Source organism: Danio aesculapii, chromosome 22 (assembly GCF_903798145.1).
Source record: "Danio aesculapii chromosome 22, fDanAes4.1, whole genome shotgun sequence".
In the NCBI taxonomy this organism is placed as follows: Eukaryota; Metazoa; Chordata; class Actinopteri; order Cypriniformes; family Danionidae; genus Danio; species Danio aesculapii.
The window spans coordinates 13661879-13684781 of NC_079456.1; the positions used below are offsets into that span (position 1 = coordinate 13661879).

Sequence of the window (22903 nt, forward strand, 5' to 3'; positions counted from 1 at the left end):
GTTATAAAACGTACAAAAGGTATGAATTTTATTTCAATTTAGACAATTTAAATCAAGTCATGAATTAACGAAAATATTATCGACTCGTACAAAATATATGACTTTTACCGCAGTTTATAGAAATGAAACAAGTAGTACAAGTAAAAACCAAATTAAATCATACGGCTGACTCGTAAACAGATTTGAATAATTTGTAATCCAAATAAAGTCAGTGTGATGAATAAAGCTGCGGTCACACTTGCCTTTTCCTCCCATAGACTTCCATTCATACGCACGCGAATGCGTCAGACCGGAAACGCGGGGTCATGTGTCAATTTTCGAATGTTGCTGCGGTGCAAAGTTCAAGCTTGGTGAACTCTAACCTGTAAAATCGCATTACTTGACTGCATGAGACCAATCGAGGATCAAAACACGACCCCTCTGGGCAGAAATGTAAAATATGAAGCAATCGCTAGCTTTTTTAATGTCTAATAAGCTTGTTTAATCCCGCCTCTTTTCGCAGCGCCGCACGACAGAATTTCGCACACACAAAACCCGGTGTGACCATAGCTTAACACGGGTAGATCATGCAAACTTCACACAGAAATGCAAACTGACCCAGCCAAGACTCGCACTAGCGACCTTCTTGCTCTTGCTGTGAGGTGATCGTACTACCCACTGCTCCACCGCGACACCCCTTAATTATATATTAAGATTGATAAATTTAAGGTTAGTTTGTAAAAATTGACCATCGAAACCAACCAATCGAAACACATGCATTTAAATGTGTATATGTATTCGCACATATAATGAATTTGGCAAATTGGGAAACTGGCAGGAAAAATTACAATTTTATTGAAACAAATTAAATCGTTTGACTTACCAGAGTGTAATTAATTAACAGAACTTAATTAACAAAATCCCACAAATAGTGCTTATAAGTGAATAAAGATTTGACCCTCAGTTTATAAATGTAAACATTAGCATGTCGCTAAGCTAACATCATCAAATGGGCAAAAAACATCAAAAAGCATAAAAGATTACCTTTCAAAGGCCTACTGCTCCTAAGATGGTCTGTAGAACATGCCCTTCAGTATGCCTGCCGCAACTTCTTGTTGAAACAGGAAGCTTGGCCCAGTGAGCCTCCGCTTGCAGATGCTAATCTTCTTGCTTTTGGTTCAAAATTATTAAATACATACTAAAAATCATACAAAGAGATGCACAAAATTGGTTTTCATGCAACAATGTAAAACATCACAGTACTCGTTCTGTTGTGATTGCACAAATTCTTTAATTAAAGGACCAAATTGTACATTTCAACAAGCAGTCAAATGACAAAAAGACAGAACTGCATTTGTACCTATCGTCTCGGCTACTTTCAGTGTGTTAGAATAAAATAAATCCAAACGTGATTTTTCTTATTTTATTTTAAAAATCAAACATGACTGATTTAAAAAAAAAAAAAAACATGACATGGATGACATGATTTCTAAACAAACAGCTCAACATTTAAATTCTGGAAAGTAAAGTTTACCAGTATGGCACCATGTTCTTTATTTAAAGTGTAAAACTTCTTCTTAAAATATACAAACAGAACACAATACCTGAAAAAAAGAGAAAATTATACAATATTTACTCCAAAAACATCTTTCTAAAAGCCTACATCTTGTGCTGGAGAAACGAAAAATCAAACCTGGTTAGGTTGCAGTGCTCTTTAAAATAGTGCTTACAACAATATGAAATAACTTTTTTTTTTTGACTATTTACAAGCTTTTTAAACATTTCGTAAATGATTGTCATAATATTTCTCATATACGTGTTAAAGGAATTCAAATCCATAGCTGAGCCAGTGGTACCTCTCATAAGAAATGTCTGTAAATACGGTATATATATTTGTACTTTAAAAAAAAGAAGCGCGAAAACAAAGAGGCTGGCCTGGATCTTCTCTGTGACTTTATAATACTATAACAATTAACGATATTATTTGTTAAACACCTTGCAGCACCCTGATGAAATATTTGTATTTTTTTTTTTGTAACTGCTTTACAATATACTCGACACATTCAACAATATAAGCTTCCAGAATCTCTTTTCACAGACAAAACAAACCTGCTCTTGAAATGGTTCTTGAAATGCGTTAACGATAAGTTCTGGTCAACACAGTCTCGCTTCAAATGCATGATGAGTTTGTACATTTGTGTGATGAGATAACCATGTTTGAAGAAATTTACCAGTTTAGAAAAAAAAAATCAAAACAATACAATGGTTAATTGAAATAAAGTTAGCAATAGTTACGTATTGGACAAGTTGACTAGCAGCTAGCTCTCTGCAACTCTCACAAGGTTGCCCACTGAAGCTAAGCAGGGCTACGGCAGGTCAGTACCTGGATGAGAAAGCTAAGTTGCTGCCGGAAGTGGTGTTAGTGAGGCCAGCAGGTGGTGCTCAACCTGCAGTCTGTGTGTTTCCTAATGCCCTAGTATAGTGAAGGGGACTCTATACTGCTCAGGAAGTGCCGTCTTTTGGATGAGACATTAAACCGAGGTCCTGACTCTCTGTGGTCGTTAAAAATCCCAGAATGTCCTCCGTAAAAGAGTAGGGCTGTAACCCTGGCATCCCGGCTAAATTTGCCCACTGGCCTTTGTCCATCATGGCCTTCTAACCATCCCCATATCATAATTGCTTCATCACTCTGTTTCCTCTCCACCAATCAGCTGGTGTGTGGTGTGCGGTCTGGCGTAATATGGCTGCCATCGCGTCATCCAGGTGGATGCTGCACACTGGTGGTGGATGAGGAGATTCCCCTAATGTGTAAAGCACTTTGAGTGTCCAGAAAAGCACTATATAAATGTAAGGAATTATTAATATTATTATTGCCTCGTGCAAAATGTACATTTACTGCAATGTTTACAAATCAACTGCGGTTACAAAACGTACAAAACGTATGAATTTTATTTCAATTTAAACAATTCAAATCAAGTGATGGGTTAAAGATAATAATAGCGGTTATATATTGTACAAATCGGCTCGTACAAAATATACAACTTTTACAAGTAAAAATCGAATTTAATCGTACGGCTCACTCGTATACAAATTTGCATGATTTGTAATCCAAATAAAGTCAGTGTGAAATCAAAATTGACAGTGTTCATTTTGCTAACGCACATTGCTATTCTTTTGGTAAACAATTATTCTGTGTAAACATTTGTTTAGGTAATCTTCAATCAAAACTACAATATTCTTAACCGCGTCGTTAGTTTGCTATGAGGGAATGATGTGCAATAAAAGCCCCGCCCCCAACCAAATACTCAGTTTCAGTAGCAAGTACATCAACGAACTGAAATAAAAATCTATTTCTGGTTCAAGTGGACTTTTAGACAAAGCCAACCAATCGAAAGATTGTATACAATTGGTTAGGTCCTACAAATCATTATGCATTCGTTGTGAGACTGGGTTGGTTCTGGAACTACTACACACATGAACACCTGTATCTAAAAGGTAAGTTGATTTGTAAAGCTGATCTAGAATCAGCTTTACAAAATCTAATCTCACAAAATGCAATAGCGAGAAGGGTTCAGATCTACAAGTGACATCTACAGAAGAGTCTCACTTATTTTTATACTGCAATCTGTTATTACTGACATCTCGCATATTTTTCTTTAAATTGTCGGTAAAAGGAAGGTAGCAACCTTGCATTTTTCCATAAATAAATATGCAATCCCATCTTCTGTTCATATAAACATCATTTACTGCGTTTCAGGACAATCAGTTCTATATGCTGCGCATGACGTTATTTACATCATTTAGCTCTCTGAACAATTAGCACAAATTTGTACTACTCGTGTTTCACGAACGATTCCCAACTGATGTCACTCACACGCACGCACGCACGCACGCACGCACGCACGCACGCACGCACGCACGCACGCACGCACGCACACACACACACACACACACACACACACACACACACACACACGTACATATACACAAACATTTCCCAACACACACCTGTTGTGGACAGACCAACGCAAATTGTAATCAACTGCATCTTCCAACTTTAGAAATTTCGTAACATAATCGCAAGTAATATTAACGAGAGTGCTCACATTATGCCGGGTGCAGTATTCAACGACTTCAATTGGTTTAATATTCCTGTGATCAATCTGTGTCAATTTAATTTAAATTAACATCAATCAAGTTGATAAGAAAGAAACAAAACAAACAAAACAAAACAAAAAACAAACCATAATTTATGCTTGACAGTCTTCCCGTGATGGATGGCATCTCTTCGGATGGATCTTTACTATGTTCAGAGGTAGAAACCAGTGGTCTGAGGGTCTGGGGGATGTGGGTGTGGCTCAGGAAGTGGGTGGGGACTGTTGCCGGGTGCGGCAACTGTGTTGCCATTGGGAACCAAACAACTTCCGGTGTAGGTCACGCTAGTGGAGTTCAGAAGAAAGCCGGCCTCCATCTGGAAACAAAAAGGTAATGTTAGAATATCTGTTTAAAAAGTAAATGCTAGCAAAAAAGTGAAACTATTTAGCTAAAGTTTGATTGAGTGAATCTCATAAAATAGATTTCTAGGTCACAGTTCACTTAAAAGTTATAATTAAGAACACTGATGGCTTCTGTTGCAAGTTGCATTTAGTGAATTCTTTGCATTTGACCTAAAATGCAAAACTCAAATATGGCATTAGCTTATGGAACTAGCACAGGGGTTGCTTTAAAGTAGGTTAGCGGCAGCTGGACAGATGTAGTGTTTAGCGGGGTCATTAAGGTCTTCTGAAGACGCATTCACCAGGATCACATCAAACTAATTTCACTAATTTGTTTTTGGAGGTTTACCAATCAAAACAATACAAAGACAAACCACTACATGCACCATGCTAACCAAAGCAATCTTAAAATCAACATTTTAAATCTGAACTATTTACATACAAAAGTAACGAAAAGGCTCTTGAGGTTGATGGGAACAGGTTTCTGTAGGTATGCGGTGTGTAGATGATAAGTAAATCCCTGGCAATATCACAAAGCGCCTATAGTTAATGCACGAAAGTGAAGTGTTAGCATGCATGAGGTAGTGCTGGTGCTGGATTGTAGGTCATGGCTGCTCACGCCTGACTGGCCATTTAAGCTCTATTCTCCTTTCAGCTGAGAGCAATGACCCTGAACACACACACGCACATACTCAAAAGCCCAGAATGTAGTGCTGGACATAGACTGAATTGTCTCTCATCGCCTTGCCCTTCTATTGACAATTTGGTCCAATTTTTAACCTCCTCATTCTCATTTTGAGAATTTTTTTTTCACTCATGTCTCTTTTTTTTCCTTGAAAAAGTTGTACCTTTTCTTTTCCATTTAGTCAATAATTCATACAAAAGTCACCGCTAAGCTTCAAGACTTTTGTAGCATAACCATTAAGGTATTTAGCATGTTTTAAACCCATTTCCAATTCTTGATGATTGCTCCATATGGCTGGTCCATATGGGATATTTCGTGCTTTGCCTGCCTTCTGGGTGAAGTACAAGTCAGAATGCTTATAAAAGCAAAAGCACATCACTATTTAACAAGCCACAATATTTTGAGATATCATTCATGTTTGTAACATGCACAAACGTCAAGGGATGAGTTATGCATCACTGCTAATGCTGCTAACAATCTACATAAAGCACGATCCTTATATGTGGAACAACAGCGTGGTGCCCTACATGTGAAAAGGCAAGATTGTCTGGATAAATGAGTGCAGACAGGGGCCCATGGTCTCTAAATATGGGCTGCTGCATGAGCGGTCCTTTTGTGGAGGCTTCTCTTCCTCTATCTCTTTCATGGCCTCAGGTTTCCCATTTACAATGGGCTAGATGCTACAGTTGGCTGCCATCACTACAGCGGAAAAGCCTTTCTGGTGCCGGTGGGTTGACCTGGAAGCTTACACTCCTAAGCTGAAGATTACAATCTTAACCACAGTCACCATAATAAAGCAACACAGCGGGCAAAGCAAACATCCACCTGTGTGGGGCCCCACGGCAAATCTCTCAAGACTGCCAAGACTTTTTAGGTCTGTCACTGTGCATTATGCAATCCCAGCACATTAGCTGTGACCTATTAGGCCTAGGTCCCTTATACAGAGCACAATTAGATTAGAGTGAACATTTAGGCCAGGGGAAAAAGAAAGAGAAATGTGGAGGGGGTGGAGTGGGCCATAACAGGGTTTGGAGTCCAGAATACCTTTTGAACTATATTCCTAGACAATCCGAGCTGTCTTGACAGGAGGTCAGAGGAATTGATTGCATTATGTGAAAAGCTAAAGACAATTTGATGCAATTTTCATAATAAGCTAGCAATGTAACCAACTTGATAATATAACTAACCAATTATTCTGCAGTTCTGTTCCCATAGGGTCATTCCAACACACCTCTTTGGAAGTTTCTTACAATCCAAAGGTATGTTAACAGCTTAAGCTAAACTTTACTCAAAGGAGGACTTTCAAGAAGCAGTACCTGCAGGGTTACTGTAATACCTTTGATTTGATCTTTTCTGCCCTTGATGAAACATTTGAACATAACCTCAGTTTTTACGTTCGGGGCTTAAAAACATTCTTATCAACCAATTTCTTCTCATCCGATTTCAAGAGTGAAAGCAAAAATTGGTGGGATTGCTTAGGGATAAGGTTTGGCCTTTTAATGGTTGATAGGAAAGATGACCCAGAGGCTTGTCCAGCTTGGATAAATCAGATTGTAAAACTATATCCTCCTTTAATGCTTACCTTACTGTGGGTCATGTCATGGGTCAACTCAGAGCCATAATCCGTCAGTGAGGGAAGGTTTGAAGGTGGGGCTAATCCTAGGATATGCTCCAGAGAGGAGTTCTGTTTGGTATAGGAGGCGTAATAAGTGGGTGTGACCTTTGGCTGCTGCTGTTTCTGATAACCCTGCTGATAGGACGAAGATGATGCCATAGCTCCCTGAAACTGCCCTAGGTTCCCAGATGAACTGCTGTTCATTGTAAAATCCACCCCTGAATTGTCAGTCATGTTGTAATCAATAATATGGGTACCCATTGTCTGAGTGTGTGCCATCTGACCATTAGGAAAACAAGGTCCATTTGCGACCAGCTGTTCTGTGAAGTTGTATCCATGCCACTGAGGATTACTGTAGATCCCATTTGCAAGGGTATCACCACCCTCAACTGTTTTCGGTTTACACTGGAATGGGACAGGCAACTGGTTTTGCTGCCATTGCTGTGGCTGTGCCTTACTAGTTCCTGTTATCTTGTCACTAAGTTGAGAGTTTAAATTGGCTTGCGTGTGTTCAGGGACCCAGTGTCCACTGTGCACAACTGGTACAGAGTTCACCAAAGTAGTATCATGCTGGTTAAAGTTAGTTGTCTCAGAGTCTGTTGTAGGCACTTGAGACAATGGTGCATGGATCCAGTTCTCAGTTTTGTGGCAAACTGATTGGCCATTGAGATGTTGTTGCATACGCTGTGATAGATGAAGTATGGGTGGTATCTGTTTTTGTGGACAGAAAGGAGCGGGTACGGATGAAGTTACTTGAGGAGATGAACCAGAATCTGGCTTAGAGTTTTCAACAGAATCTAACGCAGTTGAAGGGTTTTGAGACTCTGTTGGGTCCTCAGTCTGGTTCTCCAGTGAATCATGGACGTAGGACAGGATTTCGTTGTTTGTGAGAAGATCATTGAGAGATGGGATAAAGTCCGGTTCCACTTCTACCTGGATCATCCTTTCATCTAGAAGCAGCAACTCTAGGTCTTCTGCATTGAGTCCAAGATTTTCCAGGGCACTGAATAACTCACTGTTCGAGCAGCTTTCCTCATTTTCCAAAGAGAGAGAGTCTAATGTTGCCAAAAGTGGGTCAAAACTTGACGTCTCCTGTTTGGAGACTGCAGTTAAACCATTCTGCACTGGATTCCAACTTTCATTTTCTGCAGAAGAAGAGAAAGTGCTAGTCTCTCCTTGCTCACCGAAGAGGCTACTGTGGAATGACATTCTAGGCTCCATAGCAGGCTGACAAACATAAACGGACTCATCCTGTCGCATCATGGCTCCCAATAAGGAACTTGGATCCAGATCATCTTTTGAGCTTTTGTTCACCTTGCTCTTTTTGGTTTTGTTGTTCTTGCCTTTGTCCTGAAGGGTGTCGGGGAAGCCTAGCATGGGGTAGTTGATTTGGTACAGCAGAGCTTCTCCAGTAGCAAAAGTGAACGGAAGATGCATAGATCGTTTCCTCAGGTGCTCTCCACCCTCTTCTTCTCTGTATAAACACAAATAAAAGAAACGTCTTTCATCAAAATCGAGCTAATTTACCAAGCTACGTAAAAAATGTAAGACATTAGTATGGAATACTTACACAAGTGGCCTCTGGGTGGCGATGATGTAGTCAGGCTTGCCGTTTTTATAGACAAGTCTAGCATTAGCTTGTACCCATTTCCAACGATTGTCCTTAGTAAGCAGTCTAAAAACAGTCAGACCACTCTCTCCAGTCTTGATCACTGCAATGGACAATGCAACAGTTTGTAATCCTACTTATTGACTAAAATATATAGAACAGTTTTTGTGCTTTGTACCTTTTTCTGCTACAGGTTGTCAGCTCCATATTAAATTACTGATATGGATTTACTGCTCTAGTTCACATGTCTTCTCTAGTCATAACATCAAGGATTTATCCAATCTCATCCATAATCTATAGGATTACAGGAAAGAATTCATTCTCCTGTCTTTAGCTCGTCTTGTCTGTCTCCTTTTTGACATTATAAGCAATGTCCTTTTCTGTTATAACATCTATGGCTTGCCTCTTGCTAACCACACTGAATGAGAATGCTGATAATATTTTGCCAAAATGAACAGGGCTAATGTTTTTTTGACACAAAGAGATCCAATGTGGACACATCTGAAGTAGACACTACCATTTCGACCTGGTATTAAGGTAATTTCATTGAAACCCTTCCTTCTTATCTCATCATGTTTTACATAATTTTCTCAGGAACACTCACTGTGCTGCGTAAGTACTACTGAATGAATGTCTCCATGTTACGTAGCTTACAGGCAAGCAGAAAAAGCTAACATATGAAAGGCTATGGATTGCAGCTATGGTCGTAATCCAGGAATTTTGGAACAACACAGCAAAGTATGAATACCTAGTACTGGTGCACTTTCTTAATGTTTTAGGTCAGTATGATGATATTAGGTGGTTTTTGTGGCTATTTGAACAATAGTAGCTTCTACACTACAAATGTAATAGCGTTAAATGAGTTTTCGACGATTTCTGGGAGTAGTCGAAAGTGGGCAACTTCAAAACATTTGACATCTTTACAAAGAAATCTAAAAAATCTTACTCCTGACATGGTTCTCGGCACAGTAGAGCATATCAGCTGCATGGATGAACTGGTACCCTGAACCTCGAACTCGAAGTTCCGCCTCTGTGTAGCCAAGAACGATTTTACCCCTAGAAAAACAGACAGAACAACATCACTGATGTTTGCACCTTTTAATAATGTACGGATGAACATATATAATGTTGTATTATTACAATCAAAAAAGTTGTCCATCATTACTTTGCATCGCAGGCCATTGGGGTGAAATCCAACTTGTGTTTGGTTCTGAATATCATGTTCTTGGTTCGAATCTCCATTATGGAAGGAGGCTGTAGGGGCGTCGCAATGGCAAACAGGGCAAGCTGGGGTGGCATTTGGCCTCCATCATCCAATCGCCTGTTTTGCCCATGCAGGAATTTCAGACGTCCTAGAAGATTCAAGGCCTTAAAGAACACAAGTACAAAAAATTACTGGAATATCAATATAGAAAAAAGCAAAGCATTGAAAATAATTCCAAACTGGAGTTTATTTGGATTATAAATTTAAATAAATGTAAATCTTGGCAACTACAACAAAAGGAGCAAATAAAATACATGTCAATACATTTGCATGAAATATGTACACAACTGATACACGTAGAATATATACATAGACAGCTGGAGCTGATGATATTGTTTCTGTGCTTTTGGCAAACCACATAATTTGTCTCTGACTCAATGTGGGCAAGAGAGCTCATGTCAGGTCATCTATTAACAAACGCAGTGCAACCTAGTCAGAGTGTGTCATTTGTGAAATTACATAGCGCCTTGTGCAAGGCCTGTTTAAAGGCCACACAACAAATGTCTCAGTTTGTCAATGACTTCACGACATATAAAGCCACTGACACACATACTTGTACACAAACACAAAAAGTAGGATTAGATTTCATTTACCATAAAAAAAGCAATGCTTTAAGCGTGTATTTCTGGGATGAGGGCGTGAAAGCGTATCAGCCATAATTATGAACTTCCCAAAAGAACTGAATGGTTGCATTCAGAAATGTCAAGAGGACAACAAAATAAAAGTATGTAATGGAAAAAGTCTGATGTTACTTGTTTTTATAGCTCATGCTAATGAATTTTTGCTGGGCACATGGGGAGACCCCTGTTAGCATTCCGCTCCTGACAAGCTAAGTGTAGTCATGCTATTCTTAAGAGAGATGGACTTGTTAAAGACGGTGGGGAGAGAGGAAAAAAAGTTAAAAAGAGAGACTATGGAAATAGAGAGAAAAAAATGTGCAGTAGGGAGCTTTGCACGCATGTCGATTTCATCTCTAGCGCATTGCCAAGATTAGCACAGAAAGAGACTTGTGGGGACAAGGAATACTTTAGGAACAAAGCCTGCTGAAAAAGTCAGTATTCACTGTTGTTTCTATAGCTAAAGCCTGACTTTCCTCCAATTAGCTTTGATTTTAAGCTAACCTGGCTAATTTGAAATGATAGCTTAACGTCTCATTCTTCTCACCATTTTCATGTGTTTCTTCAAGCACAAATTAAACCTTTTCCCCATGACCTTATTGCTCCTTTAAGAGGGATTACAGAGGTGTTCCAACAATTCTCAAATCTATGGCTACAATCCGCTAACCTGCACTAACCCAGATGCTAACTCGTTCTGTAATCTGGAACGTTAGGGCTTAGGGACTCTGAATAGCTAGATATGTTTCAACCCATTGTAATATTAAATCAGTCAAATGTATGACATTCCTAAGTAGGCAACTCTGTTAGCAGTTGACAGCTAAATAGATACTTTAGCCTAGCATAGCTTGTTGACACTGACCAGGAATCCTGAGGAATTGTCTAGGAGGCATCGGAAACGACACACAAAGTTTCTCTCCAGGAAAGAAGAGTTTTCGGGAGGCAGCTGGTCTGGGTTGCACATCACAAGAGACATATTTGGGGCAGGATCTCCATCTAAGAAAAGAAAACAGGAGAAAAGAGAAAGCAGACATTGGTAGTATGCCTAGATTTTTTCAACTAGGGCTCATTAGCTATGTTTTTCATCCAAAGATGTGAACAAATATCAAGAGGGGACAAATATCAAAAAGAAAAATGGAATTTGCTGTGGTTGGAAAAGTCACTGTGGTACTTTTTTCTATAATAAATGACTTGCCCGTCAGAAGACGAAGATGAATTATCCACTGACCATACTTTCTGTTTGCTGTTATCCTTAATTAAAAAGGACATTTTAGTGACCATAACATTTATTTTGCAACTCCAGGAGTTTCCAATAAAGGTCAAACCACCCTCCTGTTTTTTTTATCTTTAGAAAAAAAACACACACTCCTTTTCTTATGCTCTCTCCACCTTAAGTCAAGCACTTTAAGCTAGTGGTCCTCAACCTTTTTATCAACGTGGACCGGTCAACGCTTTACAATTTTACTGTTGACCAGGCGGGTGAGGTAGGATCAAAGGTTCGTAGGTTGCTAGGGGACCATCAACAATTTTCTCAGAGAAAGACAAGCTGTCACTCTGATACAAGTTTTATTTATGGAGAAAATTACAAAGTACTGCAGTGTTTGGGTGTGTTTCTATGTTTGTCTAAGATAATTAGTCTACCGAAATGTGTAGATTCCATACAAGCTGAACAGTCAGTTCTTGTCACGTGACTCGCGGTGCACTCCTCACGGCAGTCATTAAACTCGGTGCGCCTGGAAGGCGCAAGCGCGTACAAGCCTAGCACCTCCATTGGAAATAACGAACTTGCGCGAACTCTAGAAAACATGCGGTGTGCGGACAGCCCCTAAAAGGCCGCCATCATTTGTCATCTCCAATAGTTGATCTTCTTGCATAAACATGCTGGATTCACCTGATTTGTTGACCAACGTGTTGTGAATACATTCCTTGGCAGTTTGTGGGTCAGTCTGTCAGGGTTCTGCCACTCTGGTCTTGTAAATTCTTGTTTTGGTGGCAGAGTCCGGACACTAGCTCTGTTTTGTCTTGTCCTGTAGTGCTCGGCTCGAGTTTCCTTGGGTCGAGCACTTGTTTTGTCATTGTCTGGGTGCGCGTCATCAGAGGTGCGTGCGGACCGTGCGCGCGGGCGCGCGGGTTCTGCGCGTCCTTGGGACGCGCGCTCTTGTACTCGTGTTTGTTTTGTTTCGTCAGCATCGCGCTGTTTCATTCTCAGCGTCTCCGTCTTGTTGGTTTCGGTTTTGGTTGGCGCTGAGATGAAACATGCGCGTTGCATTTATGTGAGCGCACGGTAAGGTGTTCACTTATCGTGTGCTCGTGTCTTGCGTCTGTTGTCAAAGCACGTGGCTCTGTGTTTACATTGGTCGCGTGCTTTTGTTGTGTGCTTCAGTGTCTTGTCATGCGAACACGCGGTTAATGAGTTCTCTCATTGGCTGCGTGTTCTAGTCTTGTTTAATGTGAGCACCTGGCTTGTGTTGTCTCCTTGTGTCAGGTGCTCTCCCGTCTATTGTCTGGTCCCACCCTCCTTGTTAACCCATTATTAGTTAATTTATGTTCATCTGTTTGTGTGTTAATTTAACCCTGCTTATATTCTCCTCATGTCTGCTGTCCTGTGCCAGTTCGTCGTCAATATTTTCCAGTCCTGTATGTGTTCCAGTCTTGATCCCTGTCCAGCCCTGCTTCGTCCAGCCAACCCAGTCAAGTTTGTTTCTCTGTTTGTGTTATAGTTTAGTGTTTTCCCCCTCGGGGTAGTTTGTTTTGCTGTTTTTGCCTTTTTATTTTTGTATTATTATAATAAATATTACTTTACCCTGCACTTGGGTCCTCGCCCCTTTTTCCCCTCTACGAACCGTGACACAGTCTATGGGCCTTTTCCTCTTAGCAAAAAAACTTTCTTAAATCCACCTTTTCACTGCACATGACAAACGACAGACAGGAAGTCATGCATTTCCAATGGAGAGTAGTCCGGGAGCTGCGTGGAGTAACGATCATTTCCATATGCGGGAAATTTGGATTCGATTTGAGCTGCAGATCAGTTTAAGTATTTGAACTCCTGTGACTAGGCCGTAAGCGACTGGCCGACGGGATGTGATGTATTCCAGGGTTGTCTAAGCAGAAAAACTGAAACATTCTGTGCGACTGCCACAAGGGGGCTATTTCCGACAGTCGAGTCCTAATGTCATGTGCAGTGGAAAGGCAATTTAAGACATGTGTTTCTTACTCATTTTGCTAGCTTGTGGGTTAAATTTTGGCGCTTAAGTGACCGAGATTTAAGTAACAGAATACGGTCATTTTTCAAAATAAATGACATATCAAAATAAAAGATCGTTCAGACTCAGATAATAAATAAAACGCAAATAATTAATGATTTCTTGGGCGGCCTTATACTAATTGATCCACAGACCGGTACCAGTCCCCGACCTGGTAGTTGAGGACCCCTGCTTTAAGCTATACATATGAATATAATATTTTGTAATAGTTTGTGTGCTTTATCATTGAATTACACTTTGAAAAATGCTGAGTTCCACACAATCCCTTCGTGTCATCCCAACGCAAATTGATTAAATTAACTTAATGATTTTTGCCATTTTAAGTTGATTGAACATAAAACCATTAAATTGTCCCAAATTTTTTTTGAGTGTACAGTAATTATACATACTCATATTTCTAATTGCATCCACCATGATTCACATTAAAACCATATTTTATGTAAATATATATATGTAAATTCCTACATACAGCAGTTCTATCATGATGTAAAATGAAAATTTGCTGACCTTCTGATGAGTCTTCTGTCTGCGTGCTGGCTGGTGGCGGGTTCAAGGCCCAGTGTAAATTGCGCCTGAAGGCCTGCTGGTCCTCAGTATGAATGAGTTCAAACACGTTTTGATGCATTACATCCGTCTGGAACAAATGGAAAAGAACAGTGTTTATGAAACAATGACAATTAAGAATGTCACTTTATGGGTTTAAAGAATTTCTAGAACTAACTATAAATACTTAATGTAAACTAAAAACTTTGGCCTCTCAAAATTATTTGAATATTTTATTCTCTCCAAGGCTAGTATTAGTATTGCTATTTTGTTATAGTATCTATAATGTAGCTATAGTATCTTGATTCTGTTTTGGTATATTTAAAAATGTAATTTAGGGAACATTTACATCATCTTCAACTATTTTTTTCTGTTAATTTATGGGATTTTAATGCAAGTTTTTAAAAATGAACCGATTATTGTCTGTTATTGTGTCAAATGTTTTTGTGAAAATGTGACATCATTTGAGCCAGTATTACATGTTTAGTCTTCAAGCATGCAGAGGTGACATCAAAACACATGAACGAATAATAAAGGATATTTAGAAGCTTTTGGGGATCCAGTTGAATGGGGGACATTTTGACAATTCTGATGTCTGTATGGAAAACTTAAAGAAAAAATATCTGATAACAAAACTGATCAAATAAAATAGTTTTAATCTACCACGCTGCACATAATGGCTCTGCACTTACTCCAGTCTACTCCTAAAATGGGGACATGAGAGCTGTCAGTCAATAAATGAGAAAAAGTGAGTGGGGGTTATTTGTTTGAAAAAGTAACTCAAATATTTTTGTGACTGGAAGGGCATCCGTCACGTAAAACATATGCCAAAGTAATTGGTGGTTCATTACACTGTGGCTACTCCTGATAAATCAGGGACTAAGCCAAAAGATAGTGAGTAAGTGAGAACTCCAATATTTTACTATAGAATAACAAGTAAATTAGCAAATAATACATTATTTTATTAGTTACTTAAAATATTTCTGTATAATTTGTTACATGTAATGCGATTTTCCCCAACACTGATTATAAACATAACTTCTATCACTTTCATATGGATATTTTAAAGAACCAGAAGTTGCTGAGACTTTTATTTCAGTATCCTGATGTACTTGCAACTGAAACTAAATATTGAGTAGGGGGTGGCACTATCATTCCCTCATAGCAAATTAATGATAAGAGGGGCGTGGCTAAGAATATATATAAATATATATTTCATAGATTAACTTGCATACATACAGTATATTGTTCACCTAAAGAATAACAATGTGGCCTAGCAAAATAAACACAGTCAATTTTGATTTCACACAAACTTTAAGGAAATAAATTTGCCACAAAGGACTTTGAGCCATTTTCATTTGCTTTCCTCTTTGATATTGATCTTCATCTTATTTATCTTGGTCCATTCCTTCATCCTTACATTGTACACACTAGAAACTAGACATTTCTGACTATCCTGAACACATTCTCAATGAAACGCATTATTATCAACAAAAGGAGGACATTGTAGTCTCATAAGGTAAACCTGTGCAGTGATGCCTAAGTTGGATAACTCAAAAGTAAATTATGATGAACTGGATTACACCGTGCCAGACTGAATCTCAGAGTAAAGCCTATTTGATTAAGCTCATTCAAGTTTTACCGCATTAAAACTGTTGCTCAAGAGAAACACTGCAGTACTAATTAGTATTATGCTTGTTTGACGAGACATGCCTTGTGTCCTCATAATTCAAAATGCTTAATAATCATACTTAACGGGGTCTTTTCACATTCAAAATTTGTCACATGTTTGTTGTGAGGGTCGGGTTCAATAGTTGGGGAAGGATATAGCATAATAACAATATTTACAGTATGAAATACATTACACATATGGAGATAAACCACATAAACAAATATGTGTGTGTGTGTGCTAAGAATAGAGGTGAGAAGTGCTGTATGTAATGATTATCCGACAGCTGAGTCTGACGTAATTTTGATTCTGGGAAAGTGCACGTACATGGGCATGATTACCAGTCAGATTAAAACTGTGTCCTGACCTCACAATGTGGACAGATAAACATCAAATCACTCGCCGCTAAAATATTGTTACATCAAGTATGATTTGGACATAATTCAGCCTGTTTACAAGGCCTGTTTACAAGAATAGTAATAAGAGTGATAAATTATATCTAGACACACAGTAACATCCAATCCCAATATTCATATCCCACAGATATTTAAAGCTTGTTTACATTAATGTCAAAATTGTTAAATGTTAAAATAGAACTGTTAAAAATGATATTTACCTGGTGAAATCCTAAGTAATCCTGAATTGTGTGAGAACAGTAGAAAATGATCCCCTCGGCTGTGACCACCAACACAAAGCCATTGAGAGCCTGTGAAAACAAACAAGCAATGTTCAGAAATTAAACTATTAGTTTACCAGTCATTATATTACAGATGGAAATCTTTCTCTTTTTAATAAACACTGTTTATTCTCTCAAATTTTAGGATTTAAAATGCTAAAACGGTTATATATACAGTGCTCTTTATTGTGTTGATGCATTTCCTGTTAAAACAGGAAGTTTGGGAGGGTCATAAAAAAAAACACTTTTTTTTGAGAAATGTCCAAAAGGGGAAATCATGAAGCGATACAAAAGAAAAATAATTTTAAAAATGCATAACACAGAGGTAGAAAGAACACCTGATTTTTAACACACAGAAAGCTATTGATTATCCCCCTTATTCCGTGATCATTTGACAAGTCATAGATAAGTTAAAGCTAGCATTTGTTTGTTTTTTTTTGCAATGGAATATTTGAACAAATATTTGTCAGGCATGACATGTTAGATTTGCCTTCTTTCAATCAGTCACAGGCAAATAGAGAGAGACCACAATCAGAGATTCTTTGTGTGCCTGTAAATGACTCGGGCATATCTAATAGCTCATAACATGTGCTAGCTACCTACTTGCAAATATAACTACAAATTGCACATATTGGACTGTTAATTTAAAAATGATTTCAAAAGTTGTCTACAGTGTTAAGTAACAATTAACCATGTCAGATAAAGGCCAAAAAAGAAAAGAAAAGAAAGAACATGCTAGAAGGAATCATGGTAGCACATCTTCAAAACTACATAGTTTGTTCAAGTCACTAGATTGGAAATAAAAATCACTGTGCTGAAAAGTTAAGTTGGCTAAATGTAATGAATAAACAGGAATTATCTGAACAATGACATGATAATCAGATAAATAACTTATAAAGAAAAGTATCCATAATAAATGTTCACTCCAATAAAAAAAACAACATTAAAATGATATTCCAACTACATCTACAGTATGATAGACATAGTGCATAGACTTTGCTATATGTGTGTAGCTGGCAACCACAAAAGCGCCATGTTAAAGCACCAATACATTACAGAATGCATAGTTAAAGGGTTAGTTCAGCCAAAAATCTTCTCTTGTGTTCATCTTTGGAACACAAATTAAGGTATTTCACATGAAATTTGAGAGCTCTCTGACTTTCCATAGACAGCAATTGATCAGCCTTCAGTGGTTTAATCAGATTACTAATCTATGAGAATATATTTGTGTGCACATAAAACAATGCTTTTTTTAAAACTTCTTCTCCAGTGTTGGGTAAGTTACTTAAAAAGTAATTAATGACTACTTACAAATTACTTTTTTAATTAATATGTCTGAAAAGTTATTTAATTGCTGAAATCGACACTTGATTCTGTAAATTTGAACCAAACAGGACCTTTTTTAGCATGATGAAAAATGTAACACTTGAAGAATAATAAATTAATAAACATAACATGCATCAAAACCCAAAACATTTCAAAGCAAAGAACACAATAACTCAATTAACTCAATTAATAGCTCCTTAAGAGGCTGTTCACATTATTTCCAATGTGCTCACATTTTCCAGGCGCACTTAATAGAAAACATTTCAATTTCTCAGAACGCCCCGAGTGCACGGCAAGCCATGTGACTAGAACTAACCAATCAGCTTCATACTTTGTATGGAGTATACATGTACACGGTAAACTAATTACCTCAGACAAACACAGAGCACCCAAACACTGCAGTGCCTTTTAATTTTCTCCATAAATAACATTTGTATTAGAGCTACAGCAGTGGTTTGTCAGTTTGTCATCCATTGAGAAAACGATTGATGGTTGTCTAGCAATGACAGACGCCATGGAAGGGCGAGCACAAAGCACAATAAAAAAAAATGGTGAAGGAAACATGGAGCCTCCCACTTTCCATGCTCTTTTAGACGCAATATTTGAACGGCTCATGTGAATGTGTATTATTCTGCAAAATATGTGTATAACAAAAAAAACACAACTCCTCTGCTTCTCTGAAGTGATTTATATAGAACTGTTGAATTTATGTACAGTTTTAAAGGCAAGTACATTATAAGTAACTGTAATTAAATTGCCTAAAAATTAAAACTAATCCCTTACTTTCCCTTTTTCAGCAGAAAAGCAATCTAATTACAGTTACTAGTTATTTTGTCACACTGCTTTTGAGAATGTATTGTTTTGATATATTTCTGGACTTTGACTGTTGTTGGCTATAGGGAATAAGAGAGTTCTCAGTTTTCATCTAAAATATCTGAATATGTGTTCTGAAGACAAACGAAGGTCTCAGGAATTCGAGATGACATGAGGATGAGTAGTTAATAACACAATATCCCTTTTTGTGTGAACTAACCCTTTAAAGATGCAGTATTTAAGTTTGACACCCAGTGGTTGCACTAGGTATTGCATTCCTGGATCAAAACAAACGCAAACGCAGGTTGCCAGATTGACGACACCAACAACGAGACTATCGAGCCTAAAGGCTGATTTAAACTGTGTTTCCAATAAAAGCAACGGCACACGATAGAAGGAATATTTTTTGTATTAAAAGGAGTTTTTGTTCTAACTAACACCTCGAATTGATATATTAGAAACGGCCTCTATTTCTCACAGGTGAACAACAGGATAAACTGACCACCTCAGGTAAACCTTGTGTGCTTTATTCACTGTTAAATGCTAATAATGCGAGTTTGAATGCTATTTTACATGATATTTATGGCCATACGACTGTAAGCTGCAGCAGATAGTTCACCTCAGATCTTGAAAATAAAATAAACTGTTTGAAATTAGAACTGTGAAATAATGCAAACCAACACACATCAGTGATTCAGCATGTACATTAAATAATTTTAAAGAGGTTTAATATGTATTAATCATAGACTGTAAAAGTTATGGACGTAGTATCCGTTACACCCCCCTAGGTTTCTGAAGGATGCAAAAGAAGCTACAAGTAGGTGTGGCCAACTAGCCATTTTGATTGTGCGTCATCACACCAACCGGGGGATACCAAATAAGGGCAAAGAGGTGGAGCGGAGCTACAGACTCCTGCTCCCCTTCGCTTAGACAGGCTTTTCTTTGGGAGAAATGCTTAATACTTCATTACCTGCGACTCGTTTGTGTTCTGACCACATGTGCTTGGTTGTACACTATATCAATAAAGTGTTAGTCTTTTAAAAACACTGTTGTAGCACATTGAGCCACTAAACATTGTTCCAATGATGCTTTTCAACAGGAGGAAAACGCAAATGACTTCCAAACACTTAAAATATAGTCTGTGTTAGTAAATGCAAGGCTAATTATGAAATCCAAAAAGGTAATGATTCTCACTCATCAAGTAATTGCTTCATACTTTTTTTCTTTTTTTCTTTTTACATTCTTCTACTTCTTCTTCACGGCAGTTAAAGTTGCGAATTAGCGAATATAAATCAAGTACACGACGACAAGACATAACTTCGGCAGTAGCAAGACACTTTATAGATTTTGGACATGACGTTAAACAACTAGAATGCACAGGAATTGAAGAAGTGTTTGAGTCACAGAGGAGATATTCTAAATACAATATTACAAAGAGAAGCGTTCTGGATTCATAAATTAAAAGGAATTTTACACCAAGAGGAATGAATGAGGAGTTGGACCTTTCTGTGTTTCTTTAACAGTTTGTTGTTTAGCTATAACATTAGGAATCATGGATTTTGAAGTTGTAGTAACACAAATAATGAGATGAAAATGGATTTTTAAATGTTTTTGAACTGTCGGAATTTCACTGTATTGACGTAGACGTGAATAAGCGAATGATGATAATTGATTTGCTATTTTCATAAAATAATGTTTTTGAAGGTAAAAGTATTTTTCGTGTGGTTGATTTTGATATACTGAAATGAAAAAGAGACTGTTTTCATCGAGAATCATGGAGTAGCCGTCTAGATCAGTGGTTCCCAAACTGGGGGTCGCGACCCCTGCGGGGGTTGCAGAATAATTTCAAGGGGTCGCGAGAGTTATTTAAAAATTGTGTCATTTTCAGTGATTATAATAAATATTTTTCAGTATTACAAGTGAAAGCTAATATTTTCAGATTTTTAAAAAGATATTACTGATTCATAAAGTATTTAGGACACATTCGGGCAGAATGCATCTTTGTACTTGGAACGCAGCGCTCAGGAACAGTTTAAAACTGTTGTCATGTCAACTTGCCGCAGTAAACAAAGCCTTCAACGCTTGCCCCGCCTTCGCGCTCTTCTTATTGGCCCACTGCTCTAAGAACTGAACACGAATGATTGGTTAAAATCAGCTGTCAATCACTCAGTCAACGCCTCCTGTCTTCAGATGACAGGAGCTACAACCGCGAAAATGTAAAGCGCTGAAGACGAGAGAATGAAAACAACACTGACAGATTTTGTCTTAGAAACACCTAAAGCTACAAATATTGGCACATCTGATTACTGATCATGTGCTGAATGTTAATCCACCAGCTATACTTATTGAAGAGTGGATAAAAGACCTCCATTGGCTTCAAGTCTGCTATGAAAATAACTAGCATTCACTGTAAAGTCTGTGGGATATCTTTTGGGATATCCGTCCGTGTATCTTTTGGTCACTCAATTATGTTATAAAAATGTCTTTTCTTGTGATAACGGGATTTCATTGAGACATATTTTCCTCACGCATGCATATTTATTTTTTTGCTTGTTAGTTTTGATTAGTGTTGATTTTCAAATGCAATAAATCTGTTTATAAAACTTGTAGTAACAGTGCGATAATTGGTGGGAGCCACTAAATTTTGGCTGGTGCGTCTACATTTTTAAAGTTAGAAGCACCAGTGTTACCAAGCAAAAATGTTAATTTCGAGCCCTGTAATCTATAGTAAATATAGTTAAAATATTGTGAACAGCTTAAAAAAAAGCTATTTTTATTGTTTGTATATGCTTTGGTAGTGGGGGGTCGCGAGTTCTTGACGATCTTACAATGGGGGTCGCGGGTTTAAAAGTTTGAGAACCACTGGTCTAGATGATTGACACAATATAACAAATGTATTTTTTAATGTTTTGGACTGTCAGAATTTCATTGTATTGATGTAAATATGCTAATTTCCTGTGAAATAATGTTTTTGAAAGTGAGGGTAAAGATTTCTTGTGTGGTTAGTTATGTGTGTTGAGGTGACGGTAAGATTGTCTTTAATCATCGAGTGACCGTCAAATGTATTTTTTTAATGTTATGGACTGTCGGATTTTCATTGTTTTGATGCACACTTGGCAAATGATGGTTGATATCCTTTTTCTCTGTGAAATAAAGTTTGAAATATGAAGGTAAATAGTCCTTATGTGGTTAATCATGGAATAATGGAGATTTTTGATCATCGAGTGGCCGTCTAATTGATGACGCAGTGTAATTGACTATGGGATAAAAGGGTGGAGTGAGAGGATTGTATCACACACCGAGGAAGGCATTGTGCCGAAACATTTGTGTTTTTAAATCACCCGAAGAATGTAAAAGGAAAAAAGAAAAACAGTACGAAGCAATTACTTGATGAGTGCGAATCATTACCTTTTTGAATAATCGCATTGACAAGATTGATGCACCAGAGAAGTTTCTTTAAAAACCACGAGTGCGCAAGGCAGACTTCATTACTCTAGGCATGTAACTATGAAATCCAAACATAACACTGTATGACAACGTTTCAGATGACTGTTCTAGAGCCTATAGCTAATCAATCTGTCTAAAGAAAATGATAAATGATTTTAAATAAAACAAATACATTTATAGAGATGGTATAAGTATATAATTTCAGTCACGGGAAATGGAGGCCACGTGAATGGTTTGCGAGCACAATTAAATGCACACAGCATGCCATATCATCTGATAATTCCAAAAGGCAACTCACTGTGTAAAGCCACATAAAACAATACAAAAATACGATGTATATACCAAGCTCAGCGGCTAATCAGCCGGAATCGTGAAGTGACAGCAACCAGCGAGATCTAGCTGTCACTCAAGTGGCCACACCCTAATTATGCAGACCTAATAAAAACGAAATGGATGAGTTATAAAAAAATTACCCCCTCACAGTTGTCATGAAGGGTATTATTAGCTGTATGAACCAAAATAGTTTTTTGTACCAGGCTGTAAACACCTTTTTTTTCTGCTGTAATGTTGGCCATTTTAACATTGGGGTCAATAGAACTTTGCTCTATTATGGAGCCAGGACTAGCGGAATTTCGATGAATTGCAGTTTCAGTTACTTCCGTATTTGCTTCACGAGGGAGAGCGGGAGGTTGTCGCTAGTATAATTTAGATTATAAACCTTACCATTTCGTGAGTGCACTATTCTGTCCTTCTGAATGGCTGTATTTAAATTACTGTCGTGTTTCATCTGGTGCAAACAGCCAAATTAATCACTGCGTATCTCGTTACGTAGCGTGTTGTTAGGACACAGGGTTACAATGTAACCTGCTCACCTAATGTTTACGTTCGTAATATTTATTCGCTA

At 37.9% G+C, this 22903-nt stretch overlaps 1 protein-coding gene across 1 annotated transcript in view; it reads right to left on the minus strand.

Annotated features, from left to right (window-relative positions):
- Positions 1-1333: 1333 nt before the first annotated feature.
- Positions 1334-22903, minus strand: part of ahr1b (aryl hydrocarbon receptor 1b) — a 70290-nt gene continuing 48720 nt past the window's right edge. Inside the window, exons 4-11 of the mRNA XM_056447636.1 lie at positions 16354-16443; positions 14033-14159; positions 11125-11258; positions 9550-9752; positions 9331-9440; positions 8346-8487; positions 6743-8249; positions 1334-4450 (exon numbers count right to left, since the gene is read on the minus strand). Coding sequence (XP_056303611.1) covers positions 4289-4450; positions 6743-8249; positions 8346-8487; positions 9331-9440; positions 9550-9752; positions 11125-11258; positions 14033-14159; positions 16354-16443 — 2475 coding nt within the window. The 3' untranslated portion in view covers positions 1334-4288. The remainder of the gene's footprint in view (positions 4451-6742; positions 8250-8345; positions 8488-9330; positions 9441-9549; positions 9753-11124; positions 11259-14032; positions 14160-16353; positions 16444-22903) is intronic.